The sequence below is a fragment of the Corylus avellana genome, chromosome ca1 (genome assembly GCF_901000735.1).
Source record: "Corylus avellana chromosome ca1, CavTom2PMs-1.0".
NCBI classification, from domain to species: Eukaryota; Viridiplantae; Streptophyta; class Magnoliopsida; order Fagales; family Betulaceae; genus Corylus; species Corylus avellana.
The window spans coordinates 42,707,520-42,724,452 of NC_081541.1; the positions used below are offsets into that span (position 1 = coordinate 42,707,520).

General features: G+C 34.5%; 2 protein-coding genes across 2 annotated transcripts; one reads left to right on the plus strand and one right to left on the minus strand.

The window, feature by feature from the left end:
* Positions 1-548: 548 nt before the first annotated feature.
* LOC132188457 (probable purine permease 11) lies at positions 549-3,680 on the plus strand. Its single transcript, XM_059602915.1, has 2 exons — positions 549-764; positions 2,364-3,680. The coding sequence occupies exons 1-2, from the start codon at positions 758-760 to the stop codon at positions 3,452-3,454; spliced, it is 1,098 nt and encodes a 365-aa protein (XP_059458898.1). The 5' UTR covers positions 549-757; the 3' UTR covers positions 3,455-3,680.
* A 6,581-nt stretch (positions 3,681-10,261) lies between these two features.
* On the minus strand, positions 10,262-11,663 carry LOC132166471 (uncharacterized). The gene has a single exon (XM_059577291.1). It carries the CDS (start codon positions 11,453-11,455, stop codon positions 10,511-10,513), a length of 945 nt encoding a protein of 314 aa, XP_059433274.1. The 5' UTR covers positions 11,456-11,663; the 3' UTR covers positions 10,262-10,510.
* Between the last annotated feature and the right edge of the window lie 5,270 nt (positions 11,664-16,933).

Consider the following 16,933-nt stretch of genomic DNA (forward strand, 5'->3'; position numbering starts at 1 on the left):
CATAAGTTTTAATGATGGCAAAATTGGAATAGAGGGCATCAAAATCCCACGTGAGACGCACGTGGAATGATTTCCGTCCTATTAGACGGAAATTAATAATGGAGGGTTTGAATTGAAATTTTTTGAAACATTATGAGGTACATTGTCAATTTTTAAACAATGGGGTTCGAATTGAAAAACTCTTGAAACTTCATGTGGGTAAGTGAATTTTCCCCTAATATTTATTTGAAAGAATATTTATACATGTATAAAAATAAAAAAAATAAAAATAAAAAGATAAGAAAATAAATTATGAGAAAATATTCACCCCAACAGTACCCTTTTTATCATTATATATATATATATTTGTAAATTTTATCATTATAAAGTTGATACTAGGTTTCTACTGCTAGTCGTGCATAAATTTTATCATTATAAAGTTGATACTAGGTTTCTACTGCTAGTCGTGCACTTTTTGAGTGCTTTTTAGTTTCTGTTTACCCACTCTTCTGGCTTCAGCTATATTTAAACGTGGCACACTCTAATTGTGGAGGTGTGCGCACCTTGGCTCCCAATTTCCCAGCTTTCATCGTTGAGAGCCCGCCCACGAACCACCGCAACTCTGTTCTTCTCCAGAAACCTAAAAGAACAAAAGACGTGGGAATCGCATAAAATCAGTGTTACGCAATACCCTCTTAAAAGCTCCGCTATTCTCTAATTTAATCTTAATCGTTATCTTTGGAGGCCTAAATCCCAGTGACTCAAAGGCCAAAGCACCATGACAGGTCTCTCTCTCTCTCTGCTTTTTGTCATATTAAGTAATTTTAACTAAGTTATGAAATTTCAATGATTAGAAGAGCAATTAGAGATGGGTTTTGTTTGTTTTAATCTATATGTTTCTGGGTCGTCACCAAATCAGTATGTGATGCTCCAATCACCATGCCAATTCTCTCTCATTTTATTACTTGTTATATCAATTAATTCGAAGTAGTCTGTAGTCAGATTTCAATGTTTGGAACGGAAAGTAGAGATGGGTTTAGTTTGTTTTAATCTATATGTTTCTGGGTTGTCATCGAATCATATTCAATACTCTGTTTGGTTGCTGAGAGAATGTGAAAAGCAAAGAAAATATAATTTTAATTTTTTGGTACCGCAGAAAATCAGAAAGTCCTATCTCTGGTACTCATTTTTCTACCTTGTTATTGTCTTTAAGCGGAGAGAGGGCTTAACTTTTATGATTTGCTAGTATAACTCTTTAGTTTTGGACGCATTGGAATCATGACAATCATAAAATCTTCTTTATTTGTAAGATTAGATATTCTCTTTTCTTACTCCTCTCTTGAATTAAATTGATTTTTAATGTTGTTTTGCACACTTTTAACTTAGCGTAGAAATAGAAATAAAAGTAAAAAATTGATAGTGTAGTTAATTGTCATTGCCATATACCAACAGTTTTTGTTTTCTTTTCAGTTAATAGAGAGCATGTGTGTGTATGTGTTTCTATCCTATCAAATTAAGGCATATGAGGTTCTTTGCATGCTCTTTGGTTATTCCTTGAACGACCCTAATTTTGCATCTTGTCAATGATACAAGGATGAGCACAAAAATGGCTACAACTTGAAAGTGTCAGTTTTTACCATGTTATTTAGAATGATGGCACTGCTTGCTTTTCACCTTTTGTCCATGCGATTTGGAGACTAAATATGTGTGTGTGTGTGTGTGTGTATGAAGCAAGTACTCCCATCTAGTTTTCTGGGATTATAAAGATTAAAAAGGCTTCTCTGCTTTCCTTTTGTAGTTCTTACTTTGGATAAACCGTCATGTTACTCTAGGCTATATTTGAGTATCATTACTCTGGGTGGTCAAACTGATAGATGCTTGCACGCAGCAACTTGTTAAGAGGACATCTTGTATATTTGATATATATATAATGAAAAAAAATCTGACTATGTTTACCATTAGCAATGTTTATGTAATGTTTTCTATAGATTATTGGAAGAATATACTCGCCTGAATTTTAAGTAAAGGAGCATATTATGGATGAGATCTTTCTCCACTGGAGAACCATGTTTTTGATCTCATATTGCCACATCATACTCTTACTAGATCTTGATGCAGGTCTTCTTCATGTCAAACTATTTTGATAAGTAACCAATAGTTTATATTAGATATGGTGGTTTTAGCTATGTACCTGGTGTATCAGAAACCTCAAGTTTGTGGGCAGAATCTGTATAAATATTTCTATACTTGATTCAATATTTTATGATTCACCCCTTTAAGTTTGAGTAGTTCTCCCAGTTCTAAATTTTTGTAGTAGATTGATGAAATCCATCTTCTTACAAAGGTACTAAACTTGTTTATATGTGTTTGATACCCAACTACAGATAATCAGGAACCGATGCTCGCAGATGAACCCTCGACTAACCAGTTGCCATTGAGAAAACTCAACCAGTGGCACTGGTGGTTTTTGGTTGCAATAAACATTCTCTTCCTCATTGTGGGCCAATCTGCTGCTGTTCTTCTTGGGAGATTTTATTATGACCAGGGTGGAAATAGTAAATGGATGGCTACTCTTGTCCAAACTGCGGCCTTCCCAGTCCTTTTCATCCCGCTCTTTCTTATTCCTTCCTCTAAAGAGCCTTCAACTTCTTCGACCTCAACCTCTATCAAGGTTCTTGCCATGATCTACTTCTCTCTTGGAGTGCTCATAGCTGGTGATAACATGATGTATTCTGTTGGACTCTTGTACCTCTCTGCCTCTACTTACTCCCTCACATGTGCATCCCAATTAGCTTTTAATGCGGTTTTCTCTTACTTCATTAATTCCCAGAAGTTCACCATGTTAATTCTTAACTCTGTGGTTGTCCTCTCATTATCTGCTTCCCTGATTGCAGTCAATGATGACTCTGAAGGACCATCAGGAGTTTCCAAGTGGAAATATATCATTGGCTTCCTTTGTACCCTTGCAGCTTCCGCACTCTACTCTCTTTTGCTTTCCCTGATGCAGCTTTCCTTCCAAAAAATTCTAAAAAGGGAAACATTTTCTGTGGTTTTGGAAATGCAAATCTATACATCACTTGTTGCCACTTGTGTTTCTATTGTGGGTCTCTTTGCAAGTGGAGAATGGAACAGTTTGCATGGGGAAATGGAGGGTTTTGGTACAGGAAGAGTTTCTTATGTAATGACTTTGGTTTGGACAGCTGTGACTTGGCAGATTTGTTCTGTTGGTGTTGTGGGCTTGATTTTTGTGGTGTCATCTCTCTTCTCCAATGTTATCAGTACTGCCTCTTTGGCTGTTACTCCTATTGCTTCTGTGATAGTTTTCCATGACAAGATGAATGGCGTCAAGGTAATTGCTATGCTTTTGGCTCTCTGGGGTTTTGCATCTTATATTTACCAGAATTATATTGATGATGCTAAGGCAAGAAGAGCACGAAATGATGTTAGTGAATCTCAGAATAATTCTTCATGTTGATGAATTTGGAAAGGCTGCCCAGAAACTGAATATTGTGGCTGTTCTTTGATTAATTGTCCCCTGGTGTAACTGATGCCAGCCTCACATTGAAGCATATTGCTCACAGGTTTATTGCTTTGTAGCTGTTCTTTAGGATTAGGGAAATTATCCTGTTAATAGCTATTTATCTTTTTTGAATATTTTGAAAACCCCATCGAAATGAAGTTATTAGATTCCCATTGAATTATGATTGGTACATTTGAAAGCAACTTTGATGAACTCTCTCTCTCTCTCTCTCTTTCTCTCTGATATTGACCATTATCAACAGGACACAGAAGCTGATGCAATTTCTGATATGAGTGCAAGTGAAGCTAACTTGGTATTTTTGTTGGTTGAAATTGCATCCTCAGCTCTATAAACTTTCAACCATTATGACCAAAGTCTTTAGTAAATATATGACTGGCCATTACAGTTGTGGGGGTAGATCTATTATAGAGATTCTTCCAGTCCTCTTCTTGAGAGAATTGAGTTTTTCTTTCTCTAGAGGGTGAGATGGTGGGTTTATTTCCCAAATTAAAAAAAAAAAAATAATAATAATGGTATGAATTAGTCGGAATTTAGGTTTTGTTGACAGATTAATGAGAAATTTATTGTCTGGGGAAGGGAGGATACAATTTAATCAGACCAGAGTCTCTTGAAATTTTTTGCCCGAATTTTAGGAAACCCTAATCCTAGCCAAACTGGGATTTTTTTAGCATTTTTTGCCCAAATTATGGGGTACCCGAGTCCGTGCTCTCCTCTCGCGTTATATCGGCCTCACAAACAAGTTGGACCAACCTCATATCACTAAATCTTGTATTTCAAATACAAGATTTGTATCATTGTATCCATCTAGAACAAAGAAGAATTTATCCTTCTAGAAGAAAGAAGCATTTGTCCAGTATTCTATCGTAAAGTCTCTTTCACCAACTGCCAAAAATAATGGTTTACAAGTTAAATATTTAAGGAGATGCAAAGTAACATCACTTACATCAGAGGACTTAAGAATCGAGCTTTGGATATTTATCATTTGATGATGGATCTGCCCTAGAAGATTCAAAGATGGCAGCCTATGAAAAATTGCAATTAATCTAGACCATCGGATAAGTTGACCAAGCTCCCTAGAGTATGATATGCTACTTAATTAATCTGGTTTCTACTTAATCACGTTATCTATCGTATATGTGAAAATACAATTATACCCTCATATTATTAAAAAAGAAAAAGAAAAAAAAGGCTTATTTGGCCGTGGATCCAATGGTTTAGAGACCCACGGCTAAATTTTTTTCCCGAATTTTTTATATGACGCAAGGATATAATGAGTATTTTGAGTCACGCGTATTGCGCGTGTGATCTTCTTTTTATGAAAGTGAGATGAAAATTATAATAGAAGGATTAAGTTAAAGGGTTAGGTAATTAAAGGGAATTTAACCATTTTCATGTAAATTATATTATATTACATGAAAATGCAAAATAAAAAAATTTATGTGATTTACTGATCACAGAATATTCTTTCTAAACTGGTGTGCGTATGAAGAATAATACATGTGAAAGCAGAAGTAAATCAACTCCTATGCTTGACTCAGACAATTCCTGCTTACATTTTGTCGTTTGCAATTAATTCATTCTTAAATGTGTAAGAAATTTTGGGGAATTTGTATTTGATTTTTATTGTTGAGGTAGGAAAAGAAAAACCCATAAATTCCCAAACAGGAGGGATTCTCAGTATCATTATCATTAGGGAAAAAATGCAAAATATCATTGATTTATCTTATTTGCAATTAACTCTTTAAAATGAGTTTAGAGGTCCTTAAAGTACGTCAAAAAAATAATTTAATCCTTACAATCAAATTCTATTCACTGACTTAACATATTCTAATAGCGTGAAATGTCAAAGCTAATAAAATTGTGATACTTATCTTATTTAAGTTAGTGTCATACTAACGAAATCTGTTAAATTAATAAACCGAATTTATCTGTAAAGACTAAATTATTTTTTTAGCATATTTCTAAGACTTTTGAGTACATTTTTAATACCATAAAAAGTTAATTACTAATAAGATAAATTACATGGAATGGACTGGTTTTAGATTTTCTTTCTTATGATAATGAAATGCAAAAAATTGCGTGCAAAAAGGGATAGGGGAAGCAATAGAGGGAAAACAAAAAAGTCAATGAAAAAGAAATTAATATATTTTTGCAGTGGTTGCGGTCTCGCATTCTCTTAGTTGACAATAAATGAATTTGTAGACAAAACTTTGTTCTCTTGTATGAAATTAGCAATTGTTGGGTACTCTTCTTTTTCTTTTTCTTTTTCTTTTTTTATAAGGAATTCAATTTCATTGAATAAAATTTAGACGGAGACAGATTTTTCCATCAATACAATATCACGGATAACTCTTAAGATTTCAAACCTGCAGGTCTTCTTTATGAAACGTTTACAAGCCTCTTTGGTCAAGCCATGTGCCGCCCCATTAGATTGGCGACATACATGAAGGCATTCCCATTTAGCAAAAGAACGTAAAACTGTCTTAGTGTCTTCCACAAGTTGACCATATCTGTCACATGCATTGCATGTCACATGGAGATAGTTTTCACTTTTAAACCAACGAGAAATTATTTGTCACAACCAAAAACTACATGAACCAATTTACCAATTTTTTTTTTTTAACATTTCAGGTTAGCTTTGTAAAGTAATTGGCATATATTTTATTAAGTCAATCATAATAAAATTATATATATATATATACAGTAACTTCATTTGTATTGCTTTAATATGTAAACATCTTGTATTTTGAAATTTTTATCAATATTTTATTCTAAAAACAACAAATAAAAAAATCATTAACAAACAAATTCACTACCATTGATCAATCGAGAGCCTCGTGGCTGACAAAACAAAAGCCATATTATAATTCTTTAACATCATTAGTTCAAAACACTTAAAAAAAAATTGAGCCGTTAAGGCTTGTTGGTAAATTTTAATCCTTTTTTTTTTTTTTTGTTAATTCTGTTGACTTTATTATTATTTTTCTATACATTATTATTTTATTATTATTACGTAAATGTTGGGATTTGGATAAACATATGATTAATGAATAAATAAATAAACCAGAAAAAAAAAAAAAAAAAGAGACTTCAATGTTAAATGGCAATTAATTATATTGTTACCTTAACTCCTGATTTACCTAGATTGTTTAAACAAGGCTAACCCACATTGACTTGGTGTCCAAACCGGTTAATCCGTGATTGTCTCTAAACAAAGGTTTTAAGAACATTTTCCTAGGAAAGACACAACATCAAAGAATAAAGGAATGAGGAAAAATAAAAAAATAACTATATGAATGGAATGGTAAATGTTCCTCGAATCAATGCAAGAAGCTTATTATATATTGGGTTAGGTTATATTTTCTTTTTAAACCTCACAAATTTAACAAGGGTAACCCACATTGACTTGATGTCCGCGTGGCATTTACTACATCAAACACAATAAAATTTAATTATTTTAGTAGCTGATGTAGTAAGAGTCTGTTTGGGTGTGTAAAAGTGTGTTTAACACTCAAAAGGTCCAGTAGAAGAAAAAAGTATCCATTTGGTAAAAAAAAATTGAAAGCGGTTTTTAGGGTTTAAAAAGCTTTAAAATGGCTAAAATGCACTTTTGACAAAAGCTTAAAAATGAAGCTTTAGCCAAAAATCATTTTTTACTTAAAAACTCGATTTCTCAAATACAATTCTAAACATACTCCAAGTGTCACACGGACTTACAAACAAAATCAAATTTAATGTTTAGTGGTTGACATGGTAAGTACCATGTGAACTGCTATGTCAATTTGTAAGGGGCTTGTAGTAAAAGCTACAATACTCCCTAACAACGTTCATTCTACAATACCTGTATCATTAAGCCGATGATAAGGGACCCTTCTTAAAATTTTCAAGTTTCAACTTGAAGGAAAGAAGAATAAGAAGAAGAGTTGAGAAAGACAACAAGATTAGGTGACAATGCACTTGTATGGTGTCTACCTCTTACCATATGAAATCAATGGAGTGCTTGAGTAAGTTGGTTAAATTATTTTAACCCACCCCCATGTAAGACAAACAAATTCCTAACAAACCATTCACCTAAATGTTTGACAAAAAGATATTGCCATCAATTGAAGAAAGACAAATGTCCCATATATAGATAATGGAATAATTTCATTTTAGATATGAAAGACAATTGCCTTGAAGGATATGCCGATTGCCTTTAAGCTTGGATTGCCCTATTGTTTTCCTTTTGTTGTTTTCTAGAGGAGGATGAGAGACAAAAATAGCTCTCCCTTTCTAGATGTCATCTCATGGCGGTTGCTGCTATGAGAATAGTCATCAAGACTTCAAATTAATAGTAGGAGATTCTATTTTTGGTGATGAAATGATTCCATTTCGTTCTTATCAGTCAGCATTTTGGTTATATATGATCTATGGAAGCTTATGGAAGAGAGAGAGCCAAGTAGGTTGTTATCCCCCGCAAAAATTTGATTTGACCTAATTGCTGTAAAAAAAAAATTAGGGGCGGAACCAAGATTTTTGGTGTGGGGGACGGAACACACACATTCAAATATATATATATATATATATATACACGTGTGTGTTTATATAAAATAAAAGCATAAAAGTCTTAAATTTAATTTCATGGCATCACAAACACACAATAATATAGACAACTAGCAAAATAAACTAAATATGATCTTTGAGGTTCAAGAAAAATGGTTCAAAAAATAAATATTGTGAACCCAAATGACTGCATAATAATCACTCAGAAAAATAAATTAAAAAAAAAAACAGATATTTTCATCATATTCTACACTTTTGTTATATATATATATATATATATATATATGCAAGAGAAACAGAAAAACTCATAATATGTTGAATTTGGGGGGACAAATATATCATTTTGGGGTGACGAATTCTTAAAATATGGATATTTTATGAATAATTTTAAACATTTTGGGGAACATTCGTCCTCCCAACCCAACGCATAGATCCGCCCTTAGGCACATAGAGGGAATCAACCAGAGTGTTACCCCCATAGAAAAACTAGATTTGGCTTAAGTGCAGTAAAAAAAAAAACTACAGTTACAACATATAAACCTCCCTGGTTGGTAGTTTTTTTTTTTTTTTCTCTCAAAATTAGAACTTGGTCTACCAAAAACTAACCACATGCAAACCAATCTTTATTTTTTATAAATGAAATCTATAGATTTCCGTTTAAAAAAAATGCAACCCAAAATAGACAGATAGTGGGCATACAGAAGTTTGTCATAAAATATATTCATGAGGGTTGGTATATGGTTGATACAGACTACATACAGACTACAGGGTGTAATGAGCTAAGATTCAAACATTATAAGTGTGTTAAATGCTGCATAATTCAATTTGACCAACTTTTTTTTTTATCAATTATCATACCTGGCTTCCCTAGGACCACACATCTTGCCAGCTGGAAATTAGCCTAGCCATTAATTGCAGTACGATTTGAAAGACTAATTCCAAGTTTTGAGAGGATAGATTATCTGTTATCACATCTATCAATTTTTATTACTTATTTGAAAAATTATATGGTCTCCCAAATCAAATTGTGAGTAATGGGAATGCCGCGTGTATTAAGTGTCGTAATCTTCAGGGTACTAGTCATATGTTTTAAGTAATTTTTATTAAACGATTAATATAAATATATATTTAAAACATATTATGTTACATCGGTCTATATAAAATGAGAGTAGAGAGCAACATTAATCTACACATAAAAAAGGGAAAAAGTGAAACCAAATTGGCCGCTAAGAGTTGGCCACGTAATAATGTAGTAAAAGAACAATGAATGATGGCACATGGAAAGGCTAGAATATATAGGTATCAACATTTAAGTTCACTTGTGCTAGAAATTTCAAAGTCCAAGGCGGACCATAAATCCCATCTCTTGCAAAGAAAAAGAAGAAAAGACCCATAAGTTCTAGAACTTTACCCATGCCCCCACAAGAGAAAATCCCCATGAAATTCAAAAAACCAGATTGTGCCTTTAAATTTATTTTGAAAAAAAGTGCAAAAAGAAAAAAAGAGTCATAGAATCTAACGGTTTAGAAGGACAAAGGCCGTACCAATTCCCATTCCCTAGGAAGCACCACAAGCCCTTTAAATTGAAGATCTAGACCAAACAAAGAACCCATTTTTCCCAGACCATTTGACCCCACTTTTCCTGACCGTTAGATAAAGAAGATCTTGTCTGGTCCATTAGATCGGGTCCCAGCAATCGTCACGAAAACACACACGCACCACACGCTCATAACACCAACAGCATCTGATGATATTCTGATCTAACGGACACAGTGGGAGCATTAAATTCTGTGTAACACTGCATCGCTGCCCCATCAGACACACAGCCTCCACCCCATTAATGATCAAACACGGAAGGAAATGTGAAAAGGCATACTATTCCCTGTTGCGCAGGACACGCTTAAATTTGTGGAGGCCCCACCACCACTGTACGCCAGAAAGGTTTCAAACACAGTTGACGGACAGGATGCCACCACCTCATTGTTAGTTCCACTCAGATCAATTTTCAACCACTTGGCCCCACCCCCCAAATTTATCTTTGCTTAAGGTTCTGGGTACCACTATTATTCAGAGTAGGCGAAGAGGAGCATCAGCCACTATGCTTCCTGAGACGTACCGAATACTTTCTCAACCATAGAGTGCCTTGGGCGGTCGGAATCAAAAAGCATAATAGGTAAAATGTGAAAAAGAGGAGGGTAATGAGGTAATTTAGAAAGAATCACATATTCACATTAAAGAAAAAATAATAATTTGTCTGTGATAATGAACATTCGTATGAAGGAAACACGCAATCCTCTCTCTCTTTCTCTCATTTGTAATTTAAAATTATGAACCATACAAAAAAAAAAAAAAAAAAAAACGAATAACGTAAAGGAATATAGGGGTAAAAAGAGTAATTTTACGTGAGAGCACCATCAACGGCGAGGGAAATGTCAACGGTCAATAGAATCAACGGTTGTGGTGGACTCTCCCGAAATCCGCGAGCTTCCTCGACCGGTTCTTGCAAAAAGACGCTGCCGTGGAGAGATGCGGCTTCATCGGAGCCCTGGCCTCTCCGGAGACCGCCATATCCGGCGGCAAGCCCTTCTTGCTCCAGTGCCGGCCAGGGCTCGCCCTCACCAGCGGGCTCAGGCAGAACGCCATTCCAGGCACGTTCCGGCTGTGTCCCTGCCGCGCCTTGCGCACCGCGAACGCCGGAGACCTCCACGACTCCGAAGAGTACCCGCTAGCTGAAGGAGATCGATCGCATTCATTGTCCGAATCCGCCGTCCTCACCGGAGACATTCCTCGATCGGTTATCGGGCGAGACTTTCTGTTCTCGGCGGCAGAGGGTTCTTCTACGACGAAGAGCCGCGAATTCTTTCTCCGGCTGCCGGAGAAGATCGCGGAGAGCCATTGGGGAGAAGAAGCGATCGTCCCCGACGACGAGGGCCCGCACGATTCCTGAGACGAAACCCTAGGATCCGATTCGATTTTCTCGGATCTGGACCTGAACAGTCTCGTCAACAGCGAGAACCTCCCCCCGTTCTTCTTCCTACAAGCCTCAACGGTGGCAAAGGTGTTGGCCGCGTAGGTAGGACCCACCTGCGGAGTGCTGTAGAATCGTCGGTCTGAACAGGTGTTGTGCTGCCACGTAGACTCGTCCGATTTGCGCCGAGCTACGTAGGGCGACACGGACCGAGGGAAGGACAGCGGAGGCGGCTGTGGCAGAGCCGCGTCGGACTTCCTGGGATCCTCCGTCAAAGCAGAGGCGCGTGACTCCGCTCGCGACAGCTGCGCCTTCTGCTGTGCCTCCGCCTGCTTGGCGATGAGTTCGAAGAGGCGCTCCCGGAGACAGGAAGCGCAGACGCCGACGGTGCCGCTGAAATCGGCGGTATGTTTCTTACACCTCATTTAACACTATCAACTATATCTACAAATTTACGTGTGTATATATATATATAAATAAATATGTATTTTTAGTAGGTGATCATATGGGTGTTAACCGTTGTGCAAAACCGAAGACTTTTGAAGAGGAAATCAAAGGGGAAAGCTTTGTCTTCTTCGTAGTTTCTGAGAGGAAAAAGGAAAGAGAGATGTGAAAAGAAGTGATAGAGAAGGAGTACTTGTGCGAGGGCGTTGGAGGGGGAGGAGGGATAATGAATATTAATTAAATTGAAGGCCACGGTGTGCAGGGGTATGTTAGGAATTAAGAAAAGAAGCATGCCGTAAAAAACAATTGGTGTTGGGTTAAACTTAATATCACCATAAAAAGGCACCTATTTTTGAGTAACTCCAGTTAATTGACTTGTGTTTGATTTGTAATGATTAGGGGTGTGAGTGATTAATTAACAGGTCGTTGTTTACCTTTTTATCTTTTCTTCGTTTACTTCCTAATTTACTCTTTTTACTTTTAACTGTCCGAGACTGGAGTCGTTGAACTTTTCTACGGATAAGGGACTTTATTAAAGACCAATAAATTTGAGGAGCCTGACTGGTTCTTCCCCCCCTTTTTTTTTTCTCCTAATATATATATATTTTTAATTGAAAATCAGGTTGTAATAATTAATGGTACAAATGAGTAACTCTATTTTATTATTATTTATCCTTAATCATCAACTCTAGATGAAGACACGATTTGATTTTAAAATATTTAAAACCCCAATCCAAAAACATGTGCTAAAGAATGTAAATTGGAAGATGGTTAAAAAAAAAAAATGTTAAATAACTTATTTCAAAAGTTTAAACCGATAAATACTTATTATATGTGGGTTTAAATTTTTTTATTATTATTTTTGGAAAATGGGTTTGAAGGTATGATTACAACCTTAATACCATGTTACTTAAAAAAAAAAAAAAAAAAAAAAATTGTATAAAATGAAGGAGAATTATACATGAATATCCATTGGACAAGATGTAGGTCTATGTATTGACAGTACTATGCACTTTTTGCGTACAACCCAAAAGCCTGACAGAAAGGGGGCATGGATGTTAAAAACGAAGCCTTATTAAATCCCTCACTCCACAGGCAATGATGTTTTTAACATATTTGGGCTTAAATAATACCAATAAATGCATCTATTTCCTATTGCCTAATGCAACATTAGGATAATTTTGACTTGTGATCCTTTACAAATTAATATTTGTAATAAATAAATTTTTTTTTAAAAAAAAAAGTAAGAAACGAAGAGCTTGACAGTGATCTGTTTGACCTTGACAACTATATATTATTTTTTTTATTTTTCTAATCTTGACCACTATATATTAATTTGTAAAGGAATTAGTCTAACGTGATATTAGGAATTTAGGGCAGAGTCAAGACTTCTTGACTTGAAATAGATATGCCAGGCCATGGCTCTTGGGTAGCAATGACTTTTGCTTGATTTACGGGGATTAGACAAAAATTTCATCCAAATTAGGATAGAAGGAGTTCTTCAAACACAAATTATGTAAATGTCACGTATTTTTTGGCACGTAAAAAACACGTATTTCTTATAATAAAATTTTCTCCAACAACTTGTTAATGTTATTCGTATGCTTAGAGGACACGTGACATTTTCATAAACTAAATTGGAGTCTAATTTGAAAAAAAAAAAAAGAAAAAAAAGGAGGTTATGTTCACGTTAAAATTCTTTTTTTTTTTTTTAGTTTGAAAAGTAAATAAATTATGTGGGGGCATCGCATTGGAGCTTCCATAACAAGTGAGTTCAGATTCCTTACGATATGAAAAATTGTAAAGGGAGCTCGGGCAGCGGGCTCCCTATTCGGACAAAAAGTCACTTCTCATATACCTTTAACCAATACAAAATGAGCAAGAATAAATTTTTCACAATTTTTACCGCTACAAAATGGGAAGGACATCGGGTGTATTAGGTTTAGAACATGTTTGGGATTGTATTTGAGAAATAGAGTTTTTAAGTCAAAAAAATGATTCTTGATAAAAGCATAAAGTTTGTTTTGGCCATTTGGCCCATTTTTTGGTTTTTTAAACCCTTAAAAGCGATTTCAATTTTTTTAACCAAACGTATATTTCTTTTTTCAAATGAGTTTTTTGAGTGTTAGCGGCACTTTTAAGCTCGTTAAACATACACGTGTATGTTTAACGAGCTTAAAAGTGTCATTAACACTCAAAAAATTTAAACATGCACCCAAACATGCCCTTAAGCTTTAAGTAGTGTGTGTATGTTTAACGAGCTTAAAAGTGCCGTTAACACTCAAAAAACCCAAACATGCCCTTAAGCTTTAAGTAGTGTTTCCCCCCCCCCTCCCAAAAAAAAAAAAATTGTGGGGTATTTTGACAGCCAATGCCATGACTTGTTCGTTGGTTCAAGTTGGTGTTTATTGTCCCTTAATAAGTCCCACCGTCGTAGGGTAGGTTCATTTGAAATGGTCGGGCGAGGAATTGGCCCCGCTACCTTTGACGTCTTACATAAGTAATTTCCACCACCTAATATATCTTTTGAGCAACCAACACAATAAATATTACAATCTCATTTGCATGCCTTGTCAAATCCAAGAAGTTTCCTCTTCTTTGATCTTTTGTGTTGTTTCTTTATTCAAATAAGAGGACCATCGGAGTAAAATTTATTTAAACATATGAGTTTTATGCTAAATAAGGCAAATAAAGATGAAAACAGGACAAGGAAATAAATAAATCAAACAACTAAATTGTCTTGTGAAGTCCATTGAGTGCCGATTACTTTGGGTTGTCTTCATTGACTTGTGAAGCTAAGCTCAACATCATTATTCTTAGACAATGGACTTTAATTAACTTGTAAGATTTATGGTTTTCTTGCTGTCTAATTAATTGTGTAAGGCAAAATAATTGAATGAAAACATAAAAAAGGCTCTTTACAGAGTTGTTATGTGCCTTTATATTAATTTTTCACCATAATTACAATCGAAAAATAAGTCTACAATTGATTAAGAAATTTAAATTTTGTTGACATTCTAAGTTTAATACGATCTTTTATCAAATTGGCTGCCAAACACTCATACAAGAAACACTACTCTTCACTCTCAATAATCACACTCATTTATTGAGTCATTTCACACTTGTTAACGTGTCGTATTTTAAGTGGATTTTCATGTCAGTCATTTAAAACAAGTTGTGTCAGCTAGTGTAGAATAAGTGTGAAGAAAGAGTAATATTACTCAGATTTGGCTTAGGTGTCAGCCAGATTTAATTTCACACATTGTTCGTCTTTTATAACAAATTTGAAATTAAATCTAAACTGTTAAAAAAAAAACTACAGAAAATTTCATTTTAGACCTCTAAACTACCACACGTTTTGAAAAGATCTCCATAAATTTTAAAAACTCCCAATTTAACTCCCTCCCTGAACTTTCAATTTGAAAGTGAAAGGAAACTTTACATTAAATCCACGTTACCCTACTTGTAAACTATAAGATGGATGAAGGCATTTCCTGTGGATATGGCTTGTCAAAGAGGAGCTGGTAATTCCAATCTACAATATGAAAGAAAGTTGAGGCCACTTTGTAATTCTATCTATTTTATGGGCTTTTCAAAAAAATCTTCAGCATCACAAGCCACCAAATTGGCCCATATCTTCCCACGCCACTCATTACTCAATATCGTACCCCCACAAAACGACGTCGATGCTTTTGAGTCATGCATGAAAATGAATTTGCACGGTTGCAGTACTTTGAATACAGACATTTCGATATGCATATATATACCTTTGACATCTCCCTTTTAATGCTGGTAAAAAATAATAATTTTGATTTGATATATTTTATTATTATTTCAAAGGATAATAAAATAAAATAATAAGTTAGGAGATCCATTGTAAACCCATCAATTTATGGTCAAACAGAAGATAATTATTCTATTTAAAATTTTAATATATATATATATATATATACATAAAACAGATTATTAGACAAATTGACATGGATAATTGTAAATGTCACTATCTCAATAATGTTATTAGCACCAAGTGTACAAGTTAAACTTATCACTTTTAGTACTTGGGATAAATCCAAATACACATTTTAAATGTGATTATCTCAATAATAATAATATTGGCACCATATATAACTCAATCTCTCCATTTCATAAATAATAGTAATAATAATAATAATAATAATAATCCATTTTATGATCGATATATTGTTTTATTGCATCTAACGGTGAATACTCATTTCAAGCAAGTTCTCATTCCTAGGGGATCAAAAATTAGTTTGCTTGTCTTTTAGAATTGGATAGTGGGAAAGGATTTAGGTCGGGTACCACTAAAAAAAAATAAAAAATTACAACATATGTGTTTTATTTTTTTCAACGGTCCAAATTTTATTTTATTTTTTCTCTTTTTCATAAAATTTTTTTGAGATTAAATCTAAACCGTTGAAAAAACTACAATATCCGAGTCAAAATTCGGAAGGAAAAGGTTTTTGAATCATCATTAGTAGAAGTTAGTTAAGTCAAATATAATGGCAACAAGGGCCAAGTAAGTCCCATTAAAGACCACCTATCCTTAGTGGTCACAAGTCTTTTTGTTTCCTATAATTACAAAATCTCAACCCCATTTTGTTATGTTTCCTTAGTGCACATGTTAGGGATTGGAACTTGGCCCCATTGTTGTGGTAACCAGCAAAGCCATTAACATGTCATCAAGTGTTAAAGCAAATGGCAGGATATTTACACGCAAAAATCATATCCATCATAATTGTATCTTGTTAGCTTGTGCTAGATTATTAATTTAATGATTAATTTCACCTTTTTTATGAACTTAAACTTCTTAAATAATTATAAAATAACTAGCGGTTTAGAAGTCAAGGTTCGCAAAGGTTCGAAATCGAACCTTAGTGCTATAATTTACCTCATTTCAACCAAATATTTCACTTCATAATGAGTCAGGATTCGAAAAGATTCGAAATCGAACCCTGACTCTATAATTTACCTCATTTCAACTTATTTCACTTGCTAGTGAGTCGGGATTCGGAAAGGTTCGAAATTGAATCCTGACTCTATAATTTTCAACAAAATATTTCACTTGATAGTGAGTCGAGATTCGAAAAGTTTCGAAATCAAACCCTTACTCTATAATTTACCTCATTTCAACAAAATATTTCACTTAATAGTGAGTGAATAAATTGCAAATGAAAGGTATTAGGAGGTTGCTTCTCTTACATTGAATCTTGCCACCTTCAAAGAAATCTAATTCAAAAGTGAAAAAGTCTACTGATAACAAAAATGTCAAATTTTGTAGCAAGCATCACGTGTACTGTGGAGATATTTCCCTCTCAATTAGTGTGGATGAGGTCAAATTGAGGATGAGAGACTGAGAGAGCCACCTCCCCAAAATAAGACAAGGAAGAAAGAAGATTGTTTTGATTTCTTCAACATCTTAATGATAACATAGAATTAGT